Below are 13626 nucleotides of genomic sequence, written 5' to 3'. Positions count from 1 at the left end.
TGCTGCTGCTGACCTGTAATCACCTGCTGCTGCCTCTGCCCAAAAGCACTTTTAACCCTGGAAACTCCCATGATTTTGCCTTCTGTATTTAAAAGTTATTTTCATTTTTTCAAGTGTGTCTTTAGCTTGAGCAATAATGAAAAGCAGCATTTTGCATATAGGTAAAATGAAGTGGAATCACCTTGCTGGCAGCAGTAAAAATACTGTTGTCCAAAGATGTTGCTGAATTTTAACTCTTTGGTTTTAAAAGCTTTTTTTTTTGGTTTGTTTGCAGGGGGCACCACTGGAAGAACCTTTATGGGCTCCTAATGACATGCAGGTGGACGATTTGCTTATAATAATTAAGGTAGGAAGAAGTGTTGTTAATTTTGGCCTCTTGGCATTTGTCCTCTCTTTGAAATAAAATCGTGCTGGCCAGTGGCCAGCCAGTCATCACTCTATTTTAGGGTTCAGTACACAACGATGGCAGTATGGAGCAGCACACAGCCAAGACATTAACTTTTGTTAAAGTGTCCCTTTAAACACAGAGGGAAGGGAAGTCTTATTTAAGAACTACCTGGGAATGTAACTAAGTGGAAAAAATCTGACTTCCTCCCCCAAAGGATAATAAGGTCTCTGTTGGTGCAGAGTTGGAAGGGGCATGACTCTTATTTGAGAGCACTCAGCACAGGGATTTTTTTGTTCTGCTGAAACGTAGTGGTTGAGTTGGAATTCAGGTTCTAACTTGCCATCTAAAAAAAAAAAAAAAACCCCAAACCTAAAAATATATTTTACTAGTTTATTTTCATAATCTTGAGCTTCTGTGGAAAGCTGGTCTATCTCCAAATGTGGCAAGAGAGTACTCAATTCTTGATTAATGAAATGGAGGAAAATCCCTGATGTTAAAAGCACTAAACTATTGGACAACCTTGGAAAACAAAACACAAATGTGTGCAGAGTTAAATATATTTATGAGTGGTTTTTATGATATTTTAATGTCTAGATTCTTGTCTTGCTGGGTCATTTCTGCCATGGCTGTTGTGCTTAGAAGCATCATCAGGGTGGTGCAATGGTCGCTGCTGGTCTCTGCCTCCTGTTGCAATAGGAAAGAGGGTCTTCACCGTAGTCACCATACAGACTCCTAAATGTGAGTCAACCTTTCCCCTTGCAGTCAAAAAAACCCAGGAGGACAGGAGCAGAGAGCAAGCGATTTGCAGTGCAAAAGCTGTCTTGGATTTACTCAGGCAAGAGAACCCTATGCCTTTCCAGGCTTTGCTCTACACACTCTCATAACATTTCAATTTACAAGCCTGAAGAGGTGGTAGAGCTGTCTCTGAGTTCCCACCAATATAACAAACCTCTGCAATGTGCAAATACCCTAAATATAGCAAAATTGGATGTTCTGCTTTGGAGCCCTGTGAGGTGTTTGGTGAGACCAACATCATAGCGAGGATTTTGTTCATGCATTTATTCGGACTGTAAATGTGTAAGAAAGTATTATGCGTGAACGCGGAGTGTGTTACATCTATCGTACTTTAACACAGGCTTTGCTTTATGTTGCAATTGGGGTTTACACTTCTTATTAGCACGGGCAGAATTAGTGGTTTGGTTGGTGTTTAGTGTCGGATAGTTTACTGGCTGAGTAGTTGGAGGGAGAGGGGGAAATTCAAGCTGTAACAAGAGCAAATTCTTTTAATACAGGTTTATGGTTCTCAAATGTATTTCTACTTTTTGTTTGGCTTGTGATAAGATGCACTACTGTGGAATTTGCTTGGAGCAGGGATTTGCATGAATTATTGTTTCTTACAAAATGAACATCTGTGCAAGCCTTCTCCCTGTGCTCCACGGTACCAGAGCACCCATTAGGAGAAGGATTTGTGTGCTTGGATGCAGCGGTCAGCAAAAGCCAAGTGCTTGGGGGAAGGGAAGATGGAGTAATAGAAACAAAGCTGCTGAAACCAAGGGGAAGACTCCTTCTGGTCTGTGCAACAGCGTCTGGATGTGTGTGTTTATTTTATGTGCTGACTTCTTTCCTTGTCATCCCAGCGTGATTTTTTAAAAAGCAACATCCTCCTGTTAGGAGAAACTTGGGACAATTATGCTTGGCCTCTTGCAGAGTGCAGTTTTGTATTTAGGAAGTATAATGTCATCAATCGCAGGAGCTGCTGATTGAAATAGTGTGGCCCAAAAATACGTAGAAGATAGGAGTAAACAATCATTATGGATGGTCTCTTGATTCTGCACTTAAAGCATTTCATTTGAAGGGTTTCACATTCTCGTAGAGAGATCTTTCTGTAAATCGCTAATTAAGCAAATTAGCTACAGTGTCATCAGTCTGTCTACAAAAAGCAAGAAGCTGATGTTTTGAAGAAACCTTCAAGCTGCAGACTTAAATTATCCAATATTTAAAATTACAGTGTCTCACAGGAATAAGAAGAGCAATGAAAGAATCACTTGAAGTTTGGGTGACTTAAAACCAGGTTTCATGTAGAAAGGCAAGCTTTTTTATTTTACTCAAAATTCTACATGGGTGCTAAACCTGTCATCCTCACTTAAAATTTGACTAAACCTGATGGTATTAAATAATTTGCTTCTAATTCTTTATTTTCTTTTTGTAGAGAGTAGAAAAGGTTAAGGTAAACATGTTGGGATGTTCATCTAAAATAGTTTGTGTAATGTACTTATTTTCTCAAAAATTGGCTTTAATAGGGAAAAATGAGGAGGAGAATTTCTTCATTTACTGAAATAAATCCCCATGACACAGAGCATCAGGTGCAGGTGTAAGCGATGAGACAGGTAGGGCATTAGTGGTCCCACCATTCGTGTGAATGGTCCTGGGTCAGGAAGAGCACCAGTGCATGTTGAAAGCAATAGGAGCGAGGTGTATAATGTGATGGAGACATGGCATTGTGTTGAGCTGTCTGTATTTGAGAATGCAAAACATTGCCAGATACACTGATAATCGCCATCTGATGCGGATACCATCCAGGCTGTGTGTGTGTCCTGGCACCAGTGGGTTTTTTGAGTGTGTTATGGTTGTGCATATGGTTGGAGGTAAGTACAGGCTTACAGCAAGCTACTCAAAAGGGCAGAAAACCATCCAAGCGTGGAGGTGGCAGTCATATCGATACTGGTGCAGTGCCGAGCTGAGTGCCGTGTTGTATTGAGTGAGTACTAAAACCACGTATCTTGTTTCAACAAAATCCATCCAAAGCTATTTGCTACCTTCAGACCATCCATATCCTTCCCTGTGCCTTTTCCAGCTGTGTTGCCAACATGTTTTGGGAGGTGGGAGCCAAGCGGACGTGCCCTGTAGATTTGCAGAAGGGCTTGACATGTGTGGTTTTCTTCTCACTGGTTCCAGCAGTGCCGATCGCTGAGCTGATGTTTTCGGTGCTACCCACAATAACTGAAAGATCTTTCCTGCGAGATAAGAGTCAGTAATTGTGGTTGCCTCGTTCCTCTGGTATGCGTTCCCGTATTAACTTGAAATTTAATTTGTCATCAGCGTGCTGCTGCTGCGTGGCTCTGTCCCCTCCAGCTGTAGCCGCCAGCGTGGAGTCACCGGCTGCTGCAGCAGTCGGACCCTGCACCCTCTCTCTTAAGGATTGCTCTTCAAAAAAGTGCGATGGTGCCATAGCTTGATCTTTTCATTGAGTCCATGCAGTTGTGAGCAAACTGCAGGAGAAACGAAGAGGAGGTGATGGGTTAGGTCCCATCTCAGTCCTGCACTGGTTCACCCTGGTGGCTTTTGCACTGGATGGTGTCCAAGCCAAGAAGTGCTTTTTTCCCCCGCTTGGAAGATTTGCTCCTGTAGCTTCAGATGAAGCCACCAACAGCTGTGGTCCTTCTCAAACCTTTAAAATTGCTGTCAAATTTTGGTATTTGTTGATGTGTAGGCTGACCCTTGGAGGGCTTTTTGGAAGCGCAGAGGTTGCCCTGAGACCTGAAATCACAAATTACTGGTGCTCCTAAATTCCGTAGGTACTTCTCCCCACCTCTTTCCTATGAAGCTTCAAACAGCTACATGGAATTTCTCGTCACCGATGTGAGCTGACCTGGCCTGCTGCATGCTAAAAATACCCTGGGATTTGTATGAACTGTTTCACAGACCGTCAGGACTAAGCACACACTTCCAGCGTTCGGCTGTTGAAGCTGACTGCAGGCTGGGGACGTGAAGGAGACAACTGCTTACAGAAACCACACCGGGCAGCATGTTGGGACCTGCAACCCGTACCTGGAGCTGCTGTGTATAAACACACACATCCACACTCTGTCTTATTTCTGACAACTACCTCCCTGAATAGTAATTTTTTTTTTTTTTTCAGTAGCTTGTTCTGCAAGCAGGTTTCCTCTTGCAGGTGTTTAGGAAGACCTCATTTTTATGTTAATTTGGCATAACTATCAGTGCACAGACACCAACTGCTCTTGCGTCCTTCTGAGTCGTGTCATTTTTATTGAAATTCGGTCCTGAAAAACTGATTCGAGCAGCTGACATACCTGTCACCTGAGTCAAACGGAAAACTGCACCAAGCTGGTGGTTGCCTCGAAAATACGTTGCCAGCCCTTGTTTCTGCAGGGTGTAGCAGCCACAGCTTCAGCTTTCAGGAGGGTTGCAGCTGCAGTCTGCAGCCTGGGTTCAGTTTTTAGTGGCGTTTGCTTGCTAAGTTTAAGGGCTTTCTCAACATCGTGTCTCCAGTGAGATCAAGCAGTGCTAATTATAGCTAAACACAGTTACTGCTGATACTGGTGGACCTCAGTCCATAGGAACGATTGTTTTCATGTTGATGGTTTCAAACACACCTCTGCTTTGATTATATTTGGTCCCATGAAAGGGTTGAGTTGATCCACATCTCTTTCAATAAAATTGATCCTTCAAACTGGGCAGGTAACATATTAGGCGATTTAAATGACTATTTTTACAGCTCAAAATGCATCTTTTTCTGAGCAAGTAATGCTTACTAGCTGCAGCCAAACCTGCGTTGCTCTGCTTGATCAATATTGCATAACAGATGTGAAGGCGAGTTCCTCGCCACTGGGGAGTTTATCTACTCCTGGTCAGAAAAATAATAGGAGATGACAAGTTGAGGAAGTGAAGACGCAGAAGGGACAACATGCGGGCTCCTTCATCATTGCTGGGAGCCGGGAGATGCCCCTGAAGGACTGAGTGGCACAGGGACATCTTTGTTTTCAATCGGTGGTGCCTGTTCCTGATTTTTCTGGGCATCCTTCATGCTGACGTTACCTTTTCATCCCCCCATCCTCGCCGTTTCAGGAGACTGTGTTAACAGAGAAGATCCCTGCTATCTGATGGTGGAAAACAGAGAAGAGCAGATGAAAGGTCTTCAGCAACCCCAACTTCAGGTGGCAGTGGCCTCCCTGGAGCACAGGAGGCTTCCATCAGTGGCTGTACAGAGGTATTCAAAAACTTGGGTAGACCAGATGGCAGAAATGCCTGGTTAAGACAAGGAGAGGAAATCTAATCAGATGTGGGTTTTGTTGGTAAAGACACAAGTGCAGCTACTTTAGTGACAGTTTTTTCATGGTACCAAATATGGAGGACACTGAAGCTGGAGGGGCCAGAGGAGAACATCTGGTCCAGCTGATATAAACCAAAAGCCATGAAATTATGGAATTGCATCCAATAGGTTTCTTGCCCCAAGACCTTACTGTGTGCTGTAAACCACATCCAGGTTTCAGGAATACATTCGGTCAGCCGGGTGCAGGTCAGCGATGGGATTAGACAGGTCGGTGGTTACTAACACCATTAACTTCTCATATCGCCTTTTCCAGCACTCAATTCTCGTAATGTTATTTAGGTGTTTTTTAGTCCGAACCCTTGAAGTTCCCTGCTGAAAGCTAAAACAAATATATCAGTCCTATCAGGTCTTTCCAAGAGCAAAGCATGGAAATCCCCTGTCCTTGGGCTGGCACCATCACCGGTATTTTCCTCTCTCCCTTGACCAGTGACTTTTCCTTTAATATTGCTGTCTAAATCTTCTGTGGCTTATGCAGGGATTAAAAAGAAAGAAAAAAAAATTACATATGCTGTGGGAATTTGGCAAGCGACGCGTGGACCTCTTGCAGTTCCAGTCGGTGGTTAGACGGATTTGTCATACTTATATTATACACGTGTATGGTCTACTTGCGGTGAGGAACCACTGATGCTTGGTCAGGGACCTGTTCCCTTTTCACACAGAGTCATGCTGAGGGCAAGCAGATATTTGGTTGGGGGTTTTTTGTATGTGGATGTACACAGGGGGATAAGACCGGCTGGAATAATTACTTATTCTCTGGGAGAGCAGAGTATTTGCAAATGCTGTGATGCCTTACCCATGATGGTCTAAGGTAGGTGCATTTTATGGGAAGTAATATCTAATAGGAGGTAAACTGCTGCAGTTGGGGAGACGCAGACAAGCTTTTGATGCGTAAATCCTCCAGTTCTGAGACAAAATGCGTTATCGGTCTTACAAGCCCAGCCAGTTGCTCTGAGCTTCATCCAAATATAATAACACTTTGATTGAGAGAGAGGACAGTTGGTACCCGCGGAGCCAAGGGATGTGCTCGCTGGGGAAGGAGGTAAATTGTTTCTTGGGGAAGGTGGAAGGGTTATCTGGGGACCAAGGAGGAGGACAGTTTTAGAGGGACACTAGCTTTTGGTTGACTGTTGCTCTGTGACAGGGAATTTAATTCCCAAACTTGCTTTTTGAATGCATTTTATAGATACCCGTCAAGGCTGATGTGTTTTGTAAGACATACTCCCTTTCTCGCCTGTCCTCTCTGTTACCCAGGTGCTTCTGCCCAGTGTATGAGCTAGCTCTGGTGTAGTGCAGGAGGAGGGTGGTGTACTGGGTGAAGCATATGATATTTTGGGGAAACAAATACTGTAATCCATAAGGTTTTGCTGCCGCAGAGAGCATTTGTGGGGATGGGGGCTGTGTATGAGTAAATGTTGCAGCTTGGCCACATTCTGCTTCCATTTGATGTGGTGCATGTGCCTTGATGAGCAATTCAGCAAGGTCAAGGAGCTCTTCGAGGAGCTGGAGGGAGGGAAAAAGCTCTTTAAAGTACTTCAAATATAAATGGAGTTTATACTACAATGAAGCTGCGTTTTACTTCTGCGTTGTTCTTTCCTTTCCCCACTGCAAGGTGCCTTGCTGGTACAGCATGCTGGCTTGACTGCACCTCGCTCAGCAGATGTTCTTGGCAACTTCAGGTCTTACCTTGTACTGAGCTTTGAGGAAGCATAAGGTCAAACTGCTGTAGTTCTAGAGGAAGTTTATAGGTTATAAGTTCAACGAGACCTGGTCCTTAAAAAAAAAATCTAAAAAGAAAAAAAAAAATTAATGTAGACTGCTTCCAGTCTCGTACAGGGGGTTGGAGAAGTCAACAAGATCGAGTGAACAAGACCATGCCACTAAGGAAACCAGTGTCTTAGTTTTTGCAAAAAGCTTTGTATTTGAAGCAAACTAGTTTTGAGGATTAAATGCTGCCATACCCCCGCAAAATGAGTGGATATTATGGCATCTAAACTGACATCTGAGCTTCTGAGGTACAGGTGTGACTGAGCAGGAAGGTATCTGCAGCTGCAGTCCATTGGGTTTAGCTGTTGCGTGTTACCCAGTGCAGTGTTCCTCCTTGCAGAGAAAAGTTGAGGGGATGTGAGAGCTCTGCAGGAGGAGAGGGAAACGACCCTAGAGATGAGGCAGCAGAAAGATGTCTCGAGTAACTGTTGCAGCTGGGTTGGGTTGTTCAGGAGAGCAGTTGGTCAGGATGCACATTGTGTGGTCAAGATGCACATTGCGTTGGTGCATTTTAATCTGCGCAGGAAGACTCGGAGAGGTGTGTTCAGAGATGCGCCGGAGGAAGAAGTGATGGGCGTCGAGCGGGTGCTTGCCGGGATGCCCGGCATCTCGCTTCCTTCACCCCAAAGGCGAACTCTTAAGTTATAGACGTGGTAAGGCAAATGGTGGGACAGCATGACGCAGAACAGCATGAGCTTGAAGGAGCTGGAGGGAAAGAGTTAAATCTGAGCAAAAAGCAAATTATCTGGAAGGGCTGGAGCTCTGCCCTTCAGTGCTTCCCCAAACTGAGACATGCAAGTCAGAAACCCTGGGAATGACTCCTGCACCTGGGGTTCCTTGTGGAGGGCTGCAGCGGGAGTGGTGGTGTTGGCTGGATGTTCTCTTCCGAGTCTGCATCTTTGAATGAATGTTCAATGGAGAGGACAGGGATTCTGCTTGCACGCTCTAATCCTATTGCTAGACTAGATGTCCCCTTAAAGACACCAGTTAGTCAAAAAAACATTCTGAAACTCCAGTTGCAATGAATCACTGCCTTCAGCTGCAGGGGCACTAACCATGCGCGTCAGGCCACCTCGCTGGCTTGTCACCGCTTTTTTAAAATACTGCTGTTGAAGAAAGGCAGAGCCCTGGTCCTGCAGCACCCTGCGGGTGCTGGGCTGCAAGAAGACCTCGACGCTGATGCTGCTGGTGCTCCTACCAGAGCTATTAGAGGCTCAGGTCAGCTGTCTGAGAGCTCAGACACATGTTATGCATAATGAAGATTTGTTTCCTCAAACGACCAGTTGCAGGAAACGAATTTTCTGCTCTTCAGCTGCCAGCCCAGGCCGTTGGGTTGCAGTGAGGCAGCCCAGCTCCCACTCACCCGGCTTGGCTCGGGTGCTGTCAGCAGCGTTGAAGGCACCCTCAAATATTACGGTAGGGATGCTAACAGGTATCCACAGGCACAAAAGCAAACTGGGAAGCCCCGTATACCACTGGTTTTGAGCCAGTTGCTCAACGGAAGATCAGCTTTGCTGGGGGATGCTGCCACCTTCTCCTGGTGGCTCCTTCCCCAGTTATGCTGTTTTGCTTTAGAGGTGAATCTGTGAAGTATTCTTCCTGAGCGCCAGCCAGAGGCTCGATCGAAACCTATTTAATAGCTATTTCGTTATTTTTATGTGCTTTGAGTAGGGCCTGAAATGTATCATTTGGGAAGATGTTTTAGTGAGATTTTGGATGGCAACCCACTTTCTCCTCTGCATTAACTACTTTAAAATATCTACTCCCTGGTTCAATTTTATTTGCCCTTTAATAAAAAAAGATAATATCTGCTAGACACTAGTTTTTTCTTCCCTCAGGCAGGAGTTTAAGAGTTCTCATTGTTTTTAAAGTAGCTGTTTCTGTGCTTTTTGAATGGCTGTCAGCTTGCTGAAGATGATGATTAATCTTTATCAAGTGCTTAATTGAAAATGCTGTTGAAGTGATGTGAGGCAGATGATCACTGGGATGCTCAGGATCACCTTTGGTCCACATACTGTGCTTTGAGCATTGCTGCTTTATAATCTAATGAAAGCAGCCCTATATTGTGAGCGTTAGCAGAGGGAGAAGCTCTTCTTCAGTAGTTCACAGTCTTGCTTGTACTGAAATGACTTTATTTTCTTATGCAACAATCATGATAATTTTAATAAACTTTTCTCAGTCACAGAAGGGAAGAAATGAACTGATTTGCTGCTTCTCTTCACCATGAGCCAGACTTTTCCTTTTAAAAGGAAAAGTACTATTTAAAACCTGCCCTCTGCTTTTCAGCATCTCCGATTGAATTATTTCATTCATACACATATTTTTATTAACAAGTTGGGAAAGAAAACCAAGCACTTTTCCTTAGGCATCGATACTTTCTTCACTCTGAGCTCATCCCAAGTGCAAAATATCTTCTCTGCAAGCTAAACAGAAAGCAAAAGTAACCAAGGCAAGAGCCTTTCTACGGGATAGGAAAATAAACTGAGTTCTGGAAAATAGAAATGTGGCGTTAGTGCTGCCCTGCAGTGAGAGCAGTGGGGATGGCTCCATCTGGCTTCGATAGACATCTGCAAAACCCAGCGTCAATGTGAATTCCCCTCTGCCGTGATTCTGCTTTTAATTAAAAAGTCAGAGCTGTTTAAAAGGACTTACTGAAAAGTCTGGGTAGATTTATGCCTAAATGTTGGTGATTATGATTTCTTTAAATCAGATTCTTTAATTCAGATTCTGAATATGCTTTAAACTGTTCAATCTTAAACTAACTGGGATTTTTAACAATCAGATGCTCCCTTCCATCCAAGGGAGCATCATTCATTCTGATGAGAGCAGAATAGATCTTTTAGATGTTCAAAACAGACTATTAATGCTAATTGCGTGTGAGGGTGGTGGGGAGCCATGGTCACTGGCCACAAGGAACAAGGTCACCAGCTGTGTCTGTTTTCAGGGTACCAGGGACATGGAAGGCATGGGACAGGGTGGTAACTGGGAAGTGCAAGGCTCACAGCAAGACAACTTTCAGACCCTTTCAGCTGCTGATCTGCCCTGGTCTTTGTTCTTGGGAGCAAAATTATGGAAGAATTTTCTGTTGCACAATTTTTTTAACATATATTTAGAGGGCTTCATACCAGACGGTTTTTTGTGGGTTTTGTTGTTTTGTTTTTTTTTCCTAAGGATGCTTTAACATCTGTATTTGGTAAAATGTGCTATTTTTTAAGCATTTGTATTGGTGACTTTTATTTTGCAACTGAACCAGTTTTGTTGTGAATTGTCCAACTTCTGGTTTTGAGGAGGAACAAAGCTATTTTTTCTCACCAGCCTACATGGCATTTAATCCAACTGGAGCACGTGGCCACTGTGACACAGAAAACAAAACTCGCTCTTCAACAAATTCTTCACTGCATGACTTCAGTAGTTAAAGCTGGTTGAAGAGGTTGGCTCAAATCTCCTGTCCAAGGACTGCTGTGCTGTAAGTTAAAAGTTGTTTGTGTTCAAAGATGCTGCTTCTATTTTGGTAGGAAAGTATGCATCGTCGAGAGATGTTTCTTCCCACTAGCTGCACACTCATCCTGCAGTAGGGTTTCCAGACAGACATCTTAATGAAATAACCCACTGGGGGCACAAAGCAGCCGCCCCTGGTAGTGGGACCTGGATGCTCCCCATAAGCAATGAGCCCAGGCATTGTATAGCATAGGTTGGGTATCATCGAGAGGTTAGTGACTGATTAGATGGTGTTTGAAGAAAGTTGTTGGCTAAACAAAGTCTGGTGTGTTACTGGATAGTAATTTTCATCTTCTTCAGTGAAACATTGAACGCTGTATCTCATAACTCAAAAAATACCAGGGATTTTTTTTTTTGTTCGATTTAAATAGACTGCACGCAATGAGGACCCGTGTTAGCAGAGGCAGGGTGCTGGCAGTTAATCAACCTGTTAGACATGTGAGGATGTGCAAGGGATGTCTGAATGCAGCCAGTATGACTAAGAAAGCACCAAACACACAGCCGTTCCCCCTGCATCCAGGGATATGCTCTTGAACCAAGCAAGAAGTTAGCAATGCAGTGAAGAGTGAAGCAATTTCTCCCCTAAAAATTAATGTGATAGAGGGGATGTATACGGGGACTGAAAAAATGCCGTACAGTTACGTTTCCATCACTGTCATCTCCTTCCCTGCATGGATAAAGATGAGCCAAGGGGGAAGGACAGAAAACTGGAGGAGTGGTTGGGTGACCCGTTCTGAAAGCCACCATCTCCACTAGCTGATGATCTTGATGATCCTGCTCCTCTTATCTCGGCATCGTACATGCTGTCCTTAGGAGTATTTCTAGAGGGATTTACAAAACCGCTGAAGTGATTTAAGTGCTCAAAAGTATTTGAATATCCCAGTAAGTATTTATCTGCTATTAAGGTCTTGTAAAAACATTGTGAAACATGAGCCATCATCCGAGTCCTGCTTCCCTTTCTGTCAAACTGGCAGATACCGGGCTTTGATCGTCTCTTGTGCCTATGGATTAGAGCCATCTCCTTTTTTCTTTGCACAGAGGACCCACAAAACCATCTGGGACTGTGCATGGGCCATCGCAGCCCTGAACAAGCAGCAGCAAGGCCCATCTATGCAATTTTCAGGCTTGCCAGTGCCTTTTGTGAGATGGTACCAGCTTTGGTACTTCAAAGAAAGGTGTCAGAAATGCAAAAATTAGCAATTAAGGATTAATCTGCTTGTGGCGATGGGTATCTGCCTCCCCCCCTCCTGATTGTGCTGTAAATTAGTGGTTGACTTGATCCCTGTAGTGTAGCTATTTATACCTCAAAGGTTTGAATTATAGCTGTGTAGATTATATCATCCCTTTGTTTAATCTTTTTTCCTTTCTTCTGTCATGCTTTTGACCTCAGTGATTTTCAAAGCAGTCAGATTCGCTTCCTATGGTTTTCTTGTGATGGCATTTGTATCCAGGAAAGGGGAGGAGAATTTAGATGGCTTTTTCTGTACCATTTTATTTTCTCTAACGCTCTCCCTTACTCATTTCCTCATTCAACAGCCCAGTCCTTTTTTTTAACCTTTTCAGAGGTTTTCATATCACAACCTTCATAGCCTTTCCAGGTTTTTTTTATTTTCTAGGCCTTAAAAACGGCGTTTGCAGAGCTAGGGGACAGCCTGGATGAATATTGTACCTTATGGGCTTGAACGCTTCACGAAAAGCTTTGGAAAGGAGAGTTGCTGCCATGCACCTGCCTGCTTGTTGGACCTATGCCTCTCCTTCATTCCCCCCCACCAAGGAACAAGCAATGCGAGGGAGGGTATTGTTGCTATTGGATTTATTGGCTGTGATTTTGCAAATAAATGCTTTATAATCACTTCCTTGCTGCGCCTCGCAGCCAAGAAAGGGAGACGTGCAGCGAAGGAAGGGCAGGCTGCCTGCTTGTGCTCCAGCTTTCCCTTTGGATATGCATTTCCTATTTTGAAGACTGCTTTCTTTTAGACCTCTAATAAGTGTTAGAGCATTTAGAATACATATTTATTCTTATAGCTCTCTATAAGTTGCATTTTAAACAAAAACCCCAAAGTTGGCCCCAGGCCAGTGACTGCAGTGGTTCCTGGCTCTTTGCTCGGTCGCTGCAATTTGGATGTTCCCGTACTTCCCGTCCAGGAGAAGCCGTCAGAAAAATAAAGGGCACAAGAGATGTGGACACACTGAAGTCAGCTGAGTATTTTTAAATATTAGACCATACTGTAAAAGGGTGGGAAATCTTTGCTGCTAATGCAAGCAGATAGTCCCTCTGCAGTGTGAGCTTCCTTCCCATCCCTCTCGACGGGGATTCCTGCATGGAGCATCCCTCCCACCAAAAATGCTCCCTTTGGCTTTCAGACCCTTGTATAGCAAGGCGTTTTTATTTGGCAAAGCACTAAAAGGACACATGGTTAAATGTTTTGAACAAGAAGGAAGAAGATAGCCAGTCAGCAAAACTCCTGAACGTGAGCATAGACCTTTGAAACTTTAGTAGGCATGGTGGTGTTGGGTTGATGGTTGGACTCGATGATCTTAAAGGTCTTTTCCAACCTAAACGATTCTATGATTCTATGATTCTAACTTGAAGCTGGGCTGAGCTGGACACCAGCTGCAATGATAATGGGGGCAGCAGGAACATTCATGTGATGGGAACAGCCTTTAATTACTTGTAATATGGCTGGACTGAATGCATAACCTCTAAAAGAGGGGCCATTGCCCATTAACATCCAAATGTTAGCACATCAAACCAAGTCATGTAGGTAAACTCAAGAGGACTATTCCAACCATTTGCCATCATCTTTCCCCATAACTTCTTTTTTTATGTGCTTTCCAGACTTAC

At 43.9% G+C, this 13626-nt stretch overlaps 1 protein-coding gene across 5 annotated transcripts in view; it reads left to right on the top strand.

Moving 5' to 3' along the window:
• PTPRA (protein tyrosine phosphatase receptor type A) overlaps positions 1–13626 on the top strand; it is a 129786-nt gene that overhangs the window by 59525 nt on the left and 56635 nt on the right. For all 5 annotated transcript variants that reach the window (XM_030016048.2, XM_030016075.2, XM_030016067.2 and 2 more), the window contains one exon: positions 275–346. In XM_030016048.2, the coding sequence (XP_029871908.1) occupies positions 275–346 (72 nt within the window). The remainder of the gene's footprint in view (positions 1–274; positions 347–13626) is intronic.

This window comes from Aquila chrysaetos, chromosome 1 (genome assembly GCF_900496995.4).
Source record: "Aquila chrysaetos chrysaetos chromosome 1, bAquChr1.4, whole genome shotgun sequence".
NCBI lineage: Eukaryota > Metazoa > Chordata > Aves > Accipitriformes > Accipitridae > Aquila > Aquila chrysaetos.
Note: the sequence above shows the minus strand (reverse complement) of the source record. Positions and strands in the feature narration are given on the sequence as shown.